This window comes from Cnephaeus nilssonii, assembly GCF_951640355.1.
Source record: "Cnephaeus nilssonii genome assembly, chromosome: X".
Taxonomy (NCBI): Eukaryota; Metazoa; Chordata; class Mammalia; order Chiroptera; family Vespertilionidae; genus Cnephaeus; species Cnephaeus nilssonii.
The window spans coordinates 45,663,757-45,680,824 of record NC_137071.1 but is presented as its reverse complement, the minus strand read 5'-3'; the positions used below and the strand labels follow the sequence as shown (position 1 = coordinate 45,680,824).

The window sequence follows — 17,068 nt, the reverse complement described above, 5'->3', positions numbered from 1 at the left end:
TTTTTACAGTGTCAATTATAGCAGGTGAGGATATAGTGTATGTATATTTATTGTTGAGGACAATCTCTGAAATTCCATTCTAAATTTTTAACTTCTTCCAAAAATTTCATTTATATACTTTTTCATATTTCAAAATGATGTCAGTTTTTTTTTTCTACCACAAAGCCTGTGCCTTATAAAGTACTTAGGATAAGATATGATGAGAAAACCTCAAAAACCTCATACTTACAATCTCTCAAGAGAGTATTACTTTTCCTTGGGTACAAAACATGCATGAATTTTTTCCCAACAGCTTTTAGATCACGCATCTGAAAGACATACACAACTATTATATTGTGAGAACCAAGGTTGCCAGGCAGCCCCCTAATTTAATTTGCTAAAATCTCCTTTATTTCAATCTCCTGGGAGGCCTTTGTTGAATTTTAGAGCTAAAATTCTAGTTCAGCCCTTTCACTATACAACCCAGAGGCAGGTTTTTTTTCTATTAACTCCTTAAGCTTACATCTCTTTACCATATCCACCGGTTCTGTTTTGATTTTTAAAATTCTATAAAAGAGAAATATAGCCCTCCTAATACATTACTTATAGAAACTAAAATCTGTTCTGTAAAACATAGCATCTGGCTTTCAGTTTATACATAATGACATCCCAAGGGCCAATTAGCCTGCTCCCTAGCCACCATATTCTCCACAATAGATAAAATAAATTAATTTTCAACATTCCCAATTTAACTGGCAAATAAACCTTAGAAGCCAGATTAACTAATAATCAAGACATTTGAGAAAGGGTATGGTAATATAACCACTCAAAATATAGTTGAGATAACTCCATCCTAAATTTTCACCTAGAAATTTCCTCATATCATTAATAATTCTGTGTAAATATGATTTTTAATGGTTGTTTAGCATTCTACCACATAGGTGTAACATAACTTAACCTGTTCTTCAACTTTCCCCTATTATAAAGAATGCTGTAATGAATATCTTTGCATATTAATATTTCTCAGTATTTTTAAAAAATAGTTTCCTATTTAAAAAACTGTCTTTATACTATATCTGGAGAAGCAGAATGAGCAGCATAAAAATATTTGGAAATTTTAAGATTCTTAATAGACATTATAGCCAAACTGATTTCCAGAAAGCCTGTGCCAAATATTTCTCGAGGAGAGAATCTGAAATTTCAATAAATAAAATATACTGAAGATCAAATGAACTAAACAAAAATATTACAAAGAGCTATTAGCTATTTAGTCCCCTGACATTGAACAGAAATTCTCTTAACTAGTCTAACTTACAATGGTATTCTGAACCGATTCATTTAATGTGGAGCTGTCAAATTCCCGAATGCGAGATCTCATAGGAATGGTGATTTCTCCTTCCACAGGGATGTCTTGTGAGATAGATATTTCTGAAAGGCCTGCAAACTGATAAGAGTTAGAAAAAAAACATTAAAAGCCTGTCATTCCTCCAAGGTGTCACCATTTCTTAGAGAGTAGGGACTATGTCTTTTTGTAGGGTTTTATACAGTTTTTAAAGTAAAAGCTCACCAGACAAACAATATAGTTACCTAAAATCTCAAATGTTTATTCCTTTTAATTCAAAGGAAATGGCATATAATGGAAAAAATTTATAATGCAAATGAAATAGACACTTCTTGCCCTCAAATATTTGGTGCCAGGGTTCTTGTTCTGGCATTAAGAAGGGTTCAGCAATCTCGAGAAAGGCTATGTGTAACTTAAGTAAGAGTCCAGAGACGAAAGATAATTTTGAAAGGCATTGGAGGTCAGATGATCCTGGCTAAAGAAACCAAGTTCTCTTTGTCTCAAGACCCCTTACTTTTTATTAACACAAATTTTCCTACAGCAAGGTGGAGATATACACTTCAAAGGGTAGGGTTTCTATACAGAAGCATTGTCAGATTGGGGAATAGCCTACGGCTGTTCAGGTGTTTGGCCAGTAGGAGGCAATAACATGTAGATTAAGATGCCCTGAGCTGTCTGACAGCAAACAATCATCCTTTTCAAGTTTGGAAAAATGCCTTTAGCCATTCCCAATAGGCAATAGCATATGCGACTCAGCCCTTGTTGAGTCCCCAAGTTCCATCAACCTTTCGATGAAACTCTTGCAATTACGACATACTGGAATTGGCTTCCAGCAATTTGGTTTATTCCAAGCATGAAATCTTCACATGACACAAGCTAGCAAGACCACAGGGCTATTGGTGACCTTTCAGCAATCATATTTTAGCAAAGCCACAATTCTGTTGCACTTCTACTCCTTAGTGGCCTCTGCTAGCTAAAATGGAGCATCATGTGAAGCCAAAGGGTAACTGGGAAGAACAGGGAAATAGCAAAATACATCCTGATCTACACACACACACCCTTTTTTTCTGGGATATTATGTGGTTTTTTTTAAGTTTATCTTTATTGTTGAAAGTATTACAGAGGTCCCCTTTTTATTGCCCACTGACCCACTCCATCCTTATTTTTTTCCAGAGGCATCCACCTTGATCTACACTCTTTTTACCAGGTTACCTGGCAACCACAGATCAAGTAATATTTCCAAAGTGAACTGCAAATTTGCAAACCTTTAAACTCTTACGGTCACCTGCCAAATTTGATTATTGTGACTAAAACTCTGGAATCTACAAATCACTAAGAAAACAGAAGAAGTACCTTCTTATATGGTTTTTGGCCCAACGGGCAGAAAATTTTTCTGGGCAACAGTTGTATGTTTATAAAATACAAGTATACTGAAATTTTAAGAAAAATAAGGGTGTTCAAAGAACTTATAAAAAGCAACTTCTCAATCATACTCTCAAGAAAAATACAAATTAAAACTTCTTGAAATAAAAATCTCCACTTCACCCAGCCGGTGTGGCTTAGTGGTTGAGAGTCAATTTATGAACCAGGAGGTTCAATTCCAGGTCAGGGCACATGCCTGGTTGCAGGCTCAATCCCCAGTAGGGGGCTTGCAGGAGGCAACCAATCAATGATTCTCTCTCATCATTGATGTTTCTATGTCTCGCTCCCTCTCCCTTCCTTTAAATCTCCACCTGTTAGACTGGCAAAAATTCTAAAGTTTCTCAACATACTCTTCAGAGAAAAGAACACTCACACATTTCTGTGGGGATGCAAAATGGTATTATGCTCTATTGAAAATAAATCTGGCAATATCTCACAAGTGTATATGAATCACTTATTAACTCTCCAATGCTACTTTTAGAGGAGTCTAAAGATAAAATGGCAAAAAATACAAACAGACATACACAAGGCTATTCATCACAAAACTATTTGCAAAAGCAAAAAACCTGAGAATAACCAAATGCTCATCAACAGAGAACTAGTTGAATCAAGTATGGTATGTCTACATAATGGAGTACTATGCAGCTGTAGGAAGAAATGAGAATGTCTCTAAAGAACTATTGTGAAGTTTTAAATTAAAAAAAAAACAATGTGGAGAAAAGTTTATATACCATATATGCTACCATTTACCTAAGAAAAAGGAGACACAAATACTTACATATATCTGAATGTTATCTTTTAAATGGAAGAAATGTGTAAGAAACAATCATATGTAATGTAAGAAATAAATTATGATTTTTGTTTTAATGAGGCAGCCTACTGAGAAAAGGAGAAAATAAGGTTGAGGAGACAGGGAGAGAAGTAAAGCTTCTCTGAATACATATTGTTCTGTATATATTAGAGGCCCAGTGCATGAAATTCGTGCACAGGTAGGGTCCCTAGGCCTGGCCAGCGATCAAGGCCGATCAGGGCCTTCTGGCTGCTGGCCGGGGCCTCCCTTCCCCGGCTGCCAGCTGCTGGCTGGGGCCTTCCTTGGTTCCACACCACCCCGAGGTGGTCAGCACACATCATAGCAAGTGATCGAACTCCTGGTCGAACCCTGAGGGGACAATTTGCATATTAGGCTTTTACTTATAGACTAGGAGCCCAGCGCGCGATTCAAAATCGCACAGCGCCGCCTACCCTCGAGTCGCTGGTCCGGCCCTGCCTCATTCCCCGGGCCCCGCAGCAGCCGTGGCCACTGCTGGTCTGGCCCTGCCTCCCTCTCCAGCCCTTGAAGCCATCACAGCCACTGCTGATGAGGCCCTCCCCCAGCACTGGAGTGTGGAGGCCCCTGCCGCCCCGCCCCAGATGCTACACACACAACCTCCTCCTGTCCGGTCAACCCGTTACGGCGTCCTGGTTAATTAGCATATTTCTCTATTATATATATAGATAGAGACTTGAAATCATAAAAATAGTTCACATGAATATGAAAAAATTTAAATTTAAAAGCAGTCCCTTAAAACTGAAAGAAAATTTGAACAAATGAATCTACTGTATGTCAAATTAGTAGAAAGCAATGATTTCAAATGGCTTTACAACACTGTAATTTTCCTTCTGATTAGGATGTAGAAAGCTGGAAAGAGCATCCCTCCCACCAGAACAATGAGAAAAAAGTAGATAAAAGATAAAATTATAACTTTCCTTGAACCCATCAGAGAGCTGATTATAGGGCTACCAAATATCCTAAATGAAATCTAAGGAAAGACAGGTGCTTCCAAGAAGAGATTGGACATGCATACTAGCTCATCTGTAGCAAACCACGAAGACAGCAAAACTCCTGACTAGATTGACTTAACTCCCATAGTAACAATATAGCAGAAAACTTGTATCATTCCCAGGATGTCTCTACTGATCTTTAAATGATGCCCAGTATTCAATAAAAAATTATCCCCACAAACATGCACTCCCATCCACACACACAAAACCCACTGTGACAAAACAAAGCAATCAATAAAACCAGACTGAGATGACCCAAATGTTGTCATTAGCAGAAGAAAATATTTCAATAACTGTAATTAATATGTTAAAAAAGCACTAGTAAAGCTCTGGCCGGTGTGGCTCAGTTGGTTGGGCATCATCCTGTGCACTGAAAATTTGCTGGTTCAATTCCTGGTAAGGCACATGCCCGGGTTAAGGGCTCAAACCCCAATAGGGGGCATGCAGGAGGCAGCCGATCGATGTTTCACTCTCACATTGATGTTTATCTCCTTTCCCTCTCTCTTGCTCTCTCTCTAGAAATCAACAAATTAACATATTAAATTTTTAAAAAGCACTAGTAAAAAGGTGTATGCACAAACTATGATTAACTTCTGCAAAGAGATGGAAACTGTAAAGGTCAAAGGGTAATGATATAAATAAATAAACCCAGTAACAGATGAAGAATGCCTTTAACAGCCTTTATCAGTAGACTCAACAGAGCCAAAGAAAGAAATTAGTGATAGGACAGCCACAATTATCCACACTAAAACAGAAAGAGAAGAGTTTAAAAAGAAAACATAGACAGGACATCGTATATAATAAAGAGCTAATATGCAAATGGTCGTCATACCCTCACACCGTAATGTTGTAACGGCTCAGAAAATCAACACTGGGGAGAGAGGAATGGGGACCAGCCAGGCACAAATGAGCTCATGAGAGAGGAATGCGGACCAGCCAGGCTGAAGCCTTGGAGAGAAACAAGACATCCACCCCACAGTACTGGGCGCCAGCGGCTGCGTCTGCACCTGTGGCCCAGGAGAGGGACAAGCCGCCTACCCCACGGTCCCGGGTGCCAACAGCTGCGCATGCTCCTGCAGCCTGGGAGAGGGACAAGCCACCCACTCCATGGTCCCAGGCATTAGCACATGCGGCTGTGGCCTGAGCAAAGCTGTCCACCTACAGTACCTTGCGGCTGTGGCCGGCCTGGTTCCTGGGTGCCTGCAACCGGCCAAAGGAGGGAATCTGGGTCTTGGGTGCGGGGCGAGGCAGAGGCAGTTAGGGGTGATCAATCCAGCAGGGGAGCAGTTAGGGGCAATCAGGCTGGTAGGAGAGCAGTTTGGGGTGATCAGGCAGGCAGGCAGAGGTGGTTAGGGGAAATCAGGCAGGCAGAGGTGGTTAGGGATGATCAGGCAAGCAGGCAGAAGACTTAGGGGCGATCAGGAAGGCAGGCAGGTGAGCGGTTAGGAACCAGTGGTCCGGAATGCGAGAGGCAGTCAGACATCTCCTGAAGGGTCCTGGATTGGAGAGGGTGCAGGCCAGGCTGAGGGACGCCCCTGCCTCCCGTGCACAAATTTTGTGCACTGGGCCTCTAGTGCAGTGGTCGGCAAACTCATTAGTCAACAGAGCCAAATATCAACAGTACAACGATTGAGATGGCGGCATAGGTAAACACCTAAACTGCTGCCTCACACAATTTCAAAACTACAACTAAAAGACAAAACGGACATCATCCAGAACCACAGGAAGGCTGGCTGAGTGGAAATTCTACAACAAGAAGAAAAGAGAAAAGCACACTGAGACTCAGAGGAGCTGCAGGAGACTCAGAGGAGCTGCAGGAGGTACTGAGACGCGCACGCGGAGAGGACTGGCAACTGAGTGTGCGGCTGCCTTCTCAATCGGGAGGGAGACAAAAGCTCCCAACTTCACTAAACTCCAGTTCTGGGCAAGAATCTAAAGACCCAGACTCATACGGGGAGAAACTGGACTGTCAGGAAAGTAAAAAGCACACTGAGACTCACAGGAACTGCGGAAGGCAGAGGTACCGAGGTGCGTACGCGGAGAGGGCGAGCAACTGAGTACGCAGCTGGCTTTCTCAAGCGGGAGGGAGACAAAAGCTCCGACTGCATTGAACTCCAGTTCCAGGCAAGACTCTGGGGACGCAGGCTCATTTAGGGAGTAACTGGACTGTCTGGCAGCAGGCGGAACTCGAGGGCGACATTCTCTCAGAGGTGCTTGCAGCGGTTACCACGGGACACTGAGACACAGGGGCCTATTAGGAAAGAGCTGACGGGAAACTAATGCTGTCTGCTCTGCCCTGAGACTCCGCCCCATCCAAGCTGAGCACAGAGGCTTTTGAAAGTCTTGTCTCATAAGGGTGTCTCCAGCACAGAAGTTCTCCCAGCGTAGACACAGCTGATCCTCACAGCCAATTGGCCTGGAGGTCAATTCTTCCCAGTGATACCAACAACAATCAAGGCTTAACTACAACAAGAATGTGCACAGCTCACAAAGGGGTGCACCAAGAGTGTCCACCTCAGGTAACTGGGGAGGCTGAGCCACTGGGCCCTGTAGGACACCTAGGACACAAAGCCACTCTATCAACTAAGGGAAGCAGCCAAAATGCAGAGACAAAGAAATAGACCACAAATAAAAGAAATGGAGGAAAGCAAACGACTGGATATAGAGTTCAAAACCATGGTTATAAGGTTACTCAAGAATCTTCTAAAAACTGCCGATAAATTTAGTGAGACCCTCGAGGATATGAATAAGGAACAACTAGAAATTAAGTATACACTGACTGAAATAAAAAATATTATACAGAGATCTAACAGCAGACTAGAGAAACGTAAGAATCAAGTCAAAGATTTGAAATACAAAGAAGCAAAAAACACTCAACCGGAAAAGCAAAAATAAAAAAGAATCCAAAAATATGAAAATATTGTAAGGAGCCTCTGGGACAACTTCAAGCGTACCAACATCAGAATTATGCGGGTGCCAGAAGAGAGAGAGCAAGATATTGAAAACCTATTTGAAGAAATAATGACAAAAAACTTCCCCCACGTGGTGAAAGAAATAGACTTACAAGTCCAGGAAGGGCAGAGAACCCCAAACAAAAGGAATCCAAAGAGGACCACACCAAGACACATCATAATTAAAATGCCAAGAGCAAAAGACAAATAGAGAATATTAAAAGCAGCAAGAGAAAAACAGTTATCTACAAGGGAGCACCCATACGATCGTCAGCTGATTTCTCAACAGAAACTATGCAGGCCAGACGGGAATGGCAAGAAATATTCAAAGTGATGAATAGCAAGAACCTACAACCAAAATTACTCTACCCACCAAAGCTATCATTCAGAATTGAAGATCAGATAAAGAGCTTCACAGATAAGAAAAAGCTAAAGGAGTTCATCACCGCCAAACCAGAATTATATGAAATGCTGAAAGGTATTCTTTAAGAAGAGGAAGAAGAAGAAAAAGATAAAGATAAAAATTATGAACAACAAATACTTATCAACAAGTAAATCTAAAAACCAAGGGAATAAAAAATCTGATGAACAGTATTAACTGGTGAATATAATAGAATCAGGGGCATAGAAAGGGAGTGGACTGACAATTCTTGGAGGAAAAGGGGAGTGTGGGGTTCGGGAAAAGACTGGACAAAAAGCATACACCTATGGGATGAGGACAGTGGGGGGGAAGTAAGGGCAGAGGGTGGGGTAGGAACCTGGTGGAGGGGAGCTATGGGGAAAAAAAGGAACAATTGTAATAATCTGAACAATAAAGATTTATTAAATTAAAAAATATAATAAAAATAAATAAGTAAATAAATAAGTAATGAAGGCAAAATGTAAAAAAAAATAATAATAAATAAGTAAATAAATAAATATTTACTAATGTATCGATGCCCAAGATTTGCTTCAAAGTAATTCAGAAAGCTCCCTGGCTGGTGTGGCTCAATTGGTTGGAGCATTGTCCCATACACCAAAAGGTGGCAGGTAAAATTCCCAGTTAGGGCACATACCTAGGTTATGGGTTTGATCCCGTCAGGGTGCATATGGGAGACAACTGATTGATGTTTCTCTCTCACATCTACATTTCTTTCTCTCTCCCCTCCCCTCCCCTCCCCCACTTTTTCGGCAAAAATCAATTTAAAACATAGTATAGAAGGGAGGTGAATAGGATATAGAAGAAAGAAGATTGCCATAAATTGGTAATTATTGAAGTTATGTACTTGAGGGTCCATTTCACCATTCTACTTTTGTATATGTCTGAAATTTTTCTTAATAAAAAGTTTAAAAACAAACAATCTTAATTTAAGGGCTCATCTAAGTTTTTAAAAAAATTTTTGCCCCACTTCCCCAACCAGAATGAACCTAAATATAATAAAGCCTCTAGATCTTAAGACTTTACAGGAAATATGTGGATAGAGGACTACACTACACATACCACAAGGATACAATGGGCCATATACAGAAAGTGGAGAATTCAACAAGACAAATGACTGAATTTAAACAAATCAATTATTTAAAAGAGAAGAACACACATATTAAAAGAGACTTAAGAGACACTAACCAAATGCAATTTGTTGAACTTGTTTGAATCCTGATTTGGACACACTGTAAAAGCATTTTTGTTTTTTAGAAAATTGAGAGATGAACATAGATTAGATGATATTAAGGAATAATAATTAATAGCCGGGTTTTTGTTTGTTTGTTTGTTTCAATTAGCAATAAGCGCGCCTCATATAAACCTCATTGACTACGATACTGCCAGTGTGCAAAGCTATGGGGTTTTTGTTTTTGTTGTTGTTGCTAATCCTCACTTGAGGATATTTTTCCTATTAATTTTTTTTTAGAGAGAATGAAAGGCAGGGGGAGAGACAGAGAGAGAGAAACATCGAAGTGAGAGAGACACATCGATTGGCTGCCTCCCGCACACGCCCAGACCAGGACTGGGGATCAAGTCTGCAACCCAGGTACGTGTACTTGATCAGAATTGAACCTGCCACCCTTAAGTACAAGGGCCAATGCTCTAATCACTGAGTCAAACCAGCCAGGGCAAGGAATTATTAGTTTTGTTATATGTGATAAGAATGAAAAAGAAAAAAAAGATGAAGAAGAAAAGTCCCTACCTGTTAGAGAAACATACTGAAGTATTTCTAGGTGACGTGTTAAGTCTGGAATTTGTTTTAAAACACTCAGAAATGATCATGAGGGGGATCCAAGATGGCGGCCAACGGGACTGCAGGCTGCAAGATAGTATGTGAGAGAGTGCAAGGAGAGTGTGTGGATGTGCAGGGAGTGTCTCTATTTGTGAGTGAGGGACAGTTATATTAAACAGGACTGTCGGGGACTGGTGGACCAGCTCTGCTGCATGGGCAGCCTCTACTGCTGCTGAAATCTGTCCCGGAGAAGCCAGCTCTGCCGCAGAGACCGTGCCATCTTGAAGGGGAGAGTGGCTGTGGTCAGAAGCCCAGCCTTACCTTCAACCGGGGAGACCTTGGATACCTCCTGGGACCCTACAACCACATCGCCTAGGGACCAGTTGCCTCAGCTGCGAACCCACAAACACAAAGACTCCAGCCTCCCTGCTGTGGGCACCTAAAAAGTATGTCCAGGGGAGAAACAAGGAGGAGGCCAAATAGGTGAACAGGTCTTGCGCCTTCTCAAAGAGCAGATAGAAGGAACAGCTGAATTGAATAACACCCAGAATTGGCAAATTAAACACAGCTGGTGAGGAAATCCGTGAACAGAAAGGTCAGAGATCACCTAGAGCCATGGTCAGCAAACTGCGGCTCTCAAACCACATGCAGCTCTTTGGCCCCTTGAGTGTGGCTCTTCCACCAAATACCACGGCCTGGGCGAGTCTATTTTGAAGAAGTGGCATTAGAAGAAGTTTAAAAAATTTGGCTCTCAAAAGAAATTTCAATCATTGTACTGTTGATATTTGGCTCTGTTGACTAATGAGTTTGCGAACCACTGACCTAGAGAGAGGTGATATCTGGGATCCAGGTTAGAGGGACAAACACGCACAGCGGGGACTAGAGTCTCAGAGGGAGACTGCGCTACACCAAATCCGCGGCCCTTGGGGTCAGTGTAGCCCTCAAATGTGGAAGGGAGTCCACAGGGCTGCTGGCACAGAGGGACTCTAGATTTAAGCCTACAGCTGTGGGAGACTGTGCTGTGCCCAGAAAGGCAGCCTGAAGTTCTATACCTGCTGCCCAGTGCCAGGGGGGGAAAGACACAAGTCAACGCGGTTCCTTTGTCTTTTTTACTTCCTTGCTTTTGCTTGCTAAGCCCAGTATATAGAATCTCCCAATTAAAAACACTCACCAAGACTGCAGGGGGAAGTTGTTTTTATGGAAACTGGGGATAAGAATAAGGAAAGACAAGCAGGAAACCAGCTCTGAGTCAGTCCATCCTTCCTACCCAGTATTAAGTGCAACAGGGAAAGAAGAATCTAAACAATGGGTTGAGGGGCCATTTGATCCCAGAAACTAATACAAAAACACTGCTACCCAGGGGTTGTGTCAGAAATTGACTCTTGTGTAAATACAACTGAAGGCAGGCAGAGAAACAAAGTGAGCAGAGAGATCCCGCCGGCTTGAAAACAAGTTTGTGGCTTATGACCCAGAGGAGCGGTGGATCGCAGGGAACTTCAACACTGTGCTAACTACTTGACAGTAAACAGATGTGCCAGGCAGAACAGTAGACAGAAGTCTTAAACCAGCCCCCATGGATCACTGAAGCTCCACTGAAGTGAATGACCTTCACTACTTCACTTCTTTATTTTTTATCTTTTACTTAAGAAATGAATTTTTTTCACACTTTATTTCATTTTTATATTTTTATTTTTTATTTTTATTATTACTATTATTTTACCTTTTTTCAAAGTTTTATTTTAATTTTCTTTATTTTATTTTACTTTATTTTATTGTTGGATTCGTGTTCTACATTCTATTTATATTTTTGCATTATTTTACTCTACCTCAATTTTTTCCTTTATGCCAACACTCTTCCTCACTTTTCCCCTTTTTTGTCCTATTTCTCTTACACTATTCTGCTTTACTTTTTCTCTATTGTTTCTTTTAACTCCATTAAAAATTGATCTTACTCATATATCTAATTTCCTCTCCCCTGCTCCAAGTCCATGCACACTTTTCTCTTCTCTTTCTTCATTACCCCAATTTTTTTCCTTTTCTTTCCGTTTCTTTCTTTCTGTCTTGTTGTTGTTCGTTTGACTGTTAGTTTGGTTGTTTTTCTGTGTGTTTTTTTCTTGCTGTTTTTACTCTCCTCGCTTGTTCTTGTTTTCTACTAATAGCCTAATAAGTTTCAATCACGAACTCAGGCCTATCTACTCTCTATTCTTTGACCAACATAGATGCATAGATGAATACATAGATAGAATAAAGGGAAAGGAATTTATATCTATCTATCTATCTATCTAGATAGATAGATAGACAGATAGATAGACATATATATATACTGAGTGGCCAGATTATTATGATCTCTGAATGCATAATAATCTGGCCACTCAGTGTATATCCTATATAATAAAATGCTAATATGCAATTGTCACCTCGACCAGGAGTTCAACCAGCAGGCAGCCTGGCCAACCGCCCATGTCCCCTCCCCCTGGCCAGGCTGGCCAGACCCCACCCATGCACTAATTCATGCACTGGGCCTATAATATATATATATATATATATATATATATATATATATATATACACACACACACACACACACACACACATACACACACACACACACACACACACACACACACACACACATTGTACTGAGTAGCCAGATTATTATGCGTTCAGAGATCATAATAATCTGACCACTCAGTGTATATATTTTTCTTTTATATTTTTTTTAACATATATATATTCTTTTCCTTTATTTTCTTTTTTTGTAATTTTTTTTTTTACTTTTCTTCTTATACACTCATTCTCTTTCTACCTCCTCTATACTGAACCATGGCCATTTCTCCATTCATTCAATTCCTTGACCTTACCTTCTAGAAATAAGCTCTGCCTCATCAGATTCATCTGGATGTTTGTTGTTTGGGAGTTTGTTGTTTCCATTTTTTTGATTAGTTGTTTGTTGTTTGCAATTTTTGGATTACTTGTTGGTTTTTTGGAGTTTTCTCCCCATATGCATATTTTTTCCGCATTCTTTTTTCTTTTCTCTCTTACATTTTTTTTCCTTTTCTCAATATCATTTCTTCACTCTTTTCACTCCCCTAATAATTTTTTCTCTGGTGGTCACCTTTATTTGGGGTTACTGGTATCATGAGTACATTTGTGTTTGGTGTCCTGTGTTGTGTCTTCTCATGTCGTATTTTGTGCCTTTAAGTAGACGCAGGAGAGACAGAGTTACAAAACCAGACATCCTGAGAAGAGCGAACAGGGGGAGACAAAGAAACAGCCCCCATACGAAAGAAAAGGAGGAATCACCAGATAAGGAAGTAAACGAACAGAAACCAAGATGTCGGCATAGGTAAACACCTGAAATTGCTGCCTCGCACAACCACATCAAAACTACAACTAAAAGACAAAACGGACATCATCCAGAACCACAGGAAGGCTGGCTGAGTGCAAATTCTACAACTAGAAGGAAAGAGAAAAGCACACTGAGACTCAGAGGAGGTACGGAAGTAAAGTGCAGAGGTACAGAGGCATGCCCGCGGAAAGGGCTGGCAACTGAGTACGTGGTGGTCTTTTTCAATTGGGAGGGAGACAAAAGCTCCCTACTGCTCTGAACTCCAGTTCCGGGCGAGACTCTGTGGACCCAGACTCATATGGCGAGAAACTGGACTGTCTGGCATCGGGTGGAACTCAAGGGTGGCTTTCTCTCAGAGGTGCTTGCAGCGATTACCACGGGACACTGAGACTGGGGCCTCTTAGAGCAGGGCGGAGGATCAGCCATAGCTGTTTGCTCCACCCTGTTGATTCCCTGAGACGCCGCCCCACCCAAGCTGTGTGCAGAGACCTTTGCATATGAATGGCCTGGCCCTTTGCATTCTAAAATTACCTCACAAACTGTGCCTGGGTCAGAGAGACAGAGAACATCCAAAAGAAGGGCCAAGGCCCCACAGCAGCTTGCATTGCTTCACAGCTGGGCCTCATCTGGGCACCTCCAAACACCAAACAAAGAAGAGGAATCTGCAGATCTCTCTGTAGCTCCTGCTGGGTGGCCTCAGGCAGAGGCTAAATTAGCACCTCCTTAGAGATCCAAGAGCCAGTGTACCCAGTGGTCAGAGTGGGACCATCCAGATTACAACGCCTCAGATCCATAAGGGACACACTCAGGGGGCAGACTCAGTGAGCACCAAAGCCCCACTGAAGCAAGTCTTGCCCCATAAGGGTGTCTCCAGCACAGAAGTTCTCCCAGCGTAGACACAGCTGATCCTCACAGCCAATTGGCCTGGAGGTCAATTCCTCCCAGTGATACCAACAACAATCAAGGCTTAACTACAACAAAATGTGCACACAGCCCACAAAGGGGTGCACCAAGAGTGTCCACCTCAGGTAACTGGGAGGCCGACCCACTGGGACACATAGGACACCTAGCACACAAAGCCACTCTGTCAACACAGGGAAGCAGCCAAAATGTGGAGACAAAGAAACAGATCACAAATAAAAGAAATGGAGGAAAGCAAATGATTGGATATAGAGTTCAAAAGGTTTTTCTCAGTTATAAGGTTTTTTGAGAATTTTCTAGAAATCGCTGATAAATTTAGTGAGACCCTTGAGGATATGAAAAAGGACCAACTAGAAATTAAGCAAACACTGACTGAAATAAAGAATAATATACAGAGATCCAACAGCAGACTAGAGAAACGCAAGAATCAAGTCAAAAATCTGAAATATGAAGAAGCAAAAAACATGCAACCGGAAAAGCAAAAAGAAAAAAGAATCCAAAAATATGAAGATAGTGTAAGGAGCCTCTGGGACAACTTCAAGCATACCAACATCTGAATTATTGGGGTGCCAGAAGAAGAGAGAGAGCAAGATACTGAAAATCTATTTAAAGAAATAATGACAGAAAAATTTCACTACCTGGTGAAAGAAATAGACTTACAAGTCCAGGAAGCGCACAGAACCCCAAACAAAAGGAATCCAAAGAGGACCACACCAAAACACATCATAATTAAAATGCCAAGAGCAAAAGACAAACAGAGAATATTAAAAGCAGCAAGAGAAAAACAGTTAGTTACCTACAAGGGAGCACCCATATGACTGTCAACAGAAACTATGCAGGCCAGAAGGGAGTGGCAAGAAATATTCAAAGTGATGAATAGCAAGAACCTACAACCAAGTTTCTTTACCCAGCAAAGCTATCATTCAGAATTGAAGATCAGATAAAGACCTTCAAATATAAGAAAAAGCTAAAGGAGTTCATCACCGCCAATCCAGTATTATATGAAATGCTGAAAGGTATTCTTTAAGAAGAGGAAGAAGAAGAAAAAGGTAAAGATAAAAATTACAAACAACAAATACATATCTGTCAACAAGTGAATCTAAAAATCAAGTGAATAAAAACTCTGAAGAACAGAATAAACTGGTGACTATAATAGAATCAGGGACATAGAAAGGGCGTGGACTGACAATTCTCGGGAGGAAAGGGGTGTGGAGGGTGCGGGAAGAGACTGGACAAAAATCGTACACCTTTGGATGAGGACAGTAGCAGGGGTAAGGGCAGAGAGTGGGGTGGGAACCGGGTGGAGGGGAGCTATGAGGGGGGGGGAGAGGAACAATTGTAATAATCTGAACAATAAAGTTTGTGTTTTTTTTAAAAAATAAGGAAGTAAACAAAATAGAAACAAGCCTTATGTCAGAGAAAGAATTCAGAGCAATGGCCATAAAGATGCTGAAAAGGATGGAAGACAAATTCAACAATATCTGTAAAAATCAAAGGAAATGAAGAAGAACTAAGAAAAATTGAAGAATGATATCGTTGCAATAAAGAACACAATAGAAGGCATCAACAGTAAACTAGAAGAGGCAAAGGACCACATCAGTGAGCTAGAAGACAAGGTAGGAAAAAATACCCAAGCAGAGAAGCAACTGGAAAAAAAAAAACTTAAAAAACAGGAGGAGAGCCTAAGGGACCTTTGGGACCACATGAAATTAAACAACATCCACATAATAGGCGTGCCAGATGGAGAGGAAACTCAGCAAAGAATAGAAAACCTGTTTTTAAAAATGTCAGAAAACTTTCCTGATATTGGGAAGATAAAACTCACACAATCCAAAAAGCTCACAGAGTCCCAAACAAGATGAACCCCAAAAGACCGACACCAAAACACATCATAATTTACTGGCAAACACCAATGACAAAGTAAGAAACTTAGAGGCTGCAGGAGAGAAACAAAGTTAACTACAAGAAATCTCCCATCAGACTATCAACTGATTTCTCAACAGAAACACATCAGGCCAGAAGGGAATGGAATGAAATATACAAAGTCATGCAAAGCAAGGGTCTAAATCCAAGAATACTGTACCCAGCAAGGTTATCAATCAAAGTTGAGGGTGAAATCAGGAGCTTCACAGACAAAAAAAAAAAAAAAAAAAAAGGGCTAAGGGAGTTTATACCCACCAAACCAGCAATGCAAGAAATACTAACAGGTCTCCTGTAAAAAGAAGAAACAGGAAGGATGAAGGAACACAGGCATAAAGAATAAAAATGGCAACAAACAAGTACTATTCCTATCTAATAAAAGAGTAATATGCAAATTAACCATCACTTTGCTACACCCACCAGCCACGCCCACCAGCCAATCAGGAGTGTGTATGCAAAATAACCCCAACCAAGATGGCTGTGGCCATGGAGCAAGCAGGAGGGAGGCTTGGGTTTCCTTGGCGATGGAGGAAGCCAAGTTTTCCACACACCCTGGCAGGCCCAGGCCTCCACTCAAGGCTACAAAGTTTCAATCATAGAAGATAAATAAATCCCAACATAAATGGCGGCAGCCACGGAGCTGGAGAGAGCAGGAGGCTAGGGTTGCCCCCAGCAATGGAGGAAGCCAAGCTTTCCGCCTGCTCTGGCCTGCCTTGGCCTCCACTTAAGGCTACAAAGTTTCAATTATAAAAAATAAATAAATCCCAACAGAAATGGCTGTGGCCACGGAATGAGCAGGAGGCTTGGCTCTGCTCCAGGCTACAAAGTTTCAATTGTAGAAGATAAATCCCAGATACCAGGGCCTCCGTTTGGGTCGTCGGGGGGTGTGGCCGGCCTGCAAAACACCACGAGCCCTTCGCCCAGGCCGCCCCACGCCCCAAGGGAACCCCCACCCTAATCCGGGACATCTTTCGGTGCAAACCAGTTGGCCCCCACCCATGCACCAGGCCTCTATCCTATCTAATAAAAGAGTAATATGCAGATTCACCATCACTCCAACACACAAGATGGCTGCCCCCATGTGGTCAAAGATCCTGCCCCCATGTGGACACAAGATGGCCAACACAAGATGGCCAGCAGGGGAGGGCAGTTGGGAGGGGCCAGGCCT

General features: G+C 41.6%; 1 protein-coding gene across 4 annotated transcripts in view; it reads right to left on the bottom strand.

Annotated features, from left to right (window-relative positions):
• Nucleotides 1-17,068, bottom strand: part of YIPF6 (Yip1 domain family member 6) — a 55,745-nt gene that overhangs the window by 27,835 nt on the left and 10,842 nt on the right. For all 4 annotated transcript variants that reach the window (XM_079765076.1, XM_079765077.1, XM_079765075.1 and 1 more), the window contains exons 2-3: nucleotides 1,295-1,423; nucleotides 230-308 (exon numbers count right to left, since the gene is read on the bottom strand). In XM_079765076.1, coding sequence (XP_079621202.1) covers nucleotides 230-308; nucleotides 1,295-1,423 — 208 coding nt within the window. The remainder of the gene's footprint in view (nucleotides 1-229; nucleotides 309-1,294; nucleotides 1,424-17,068) is intronic.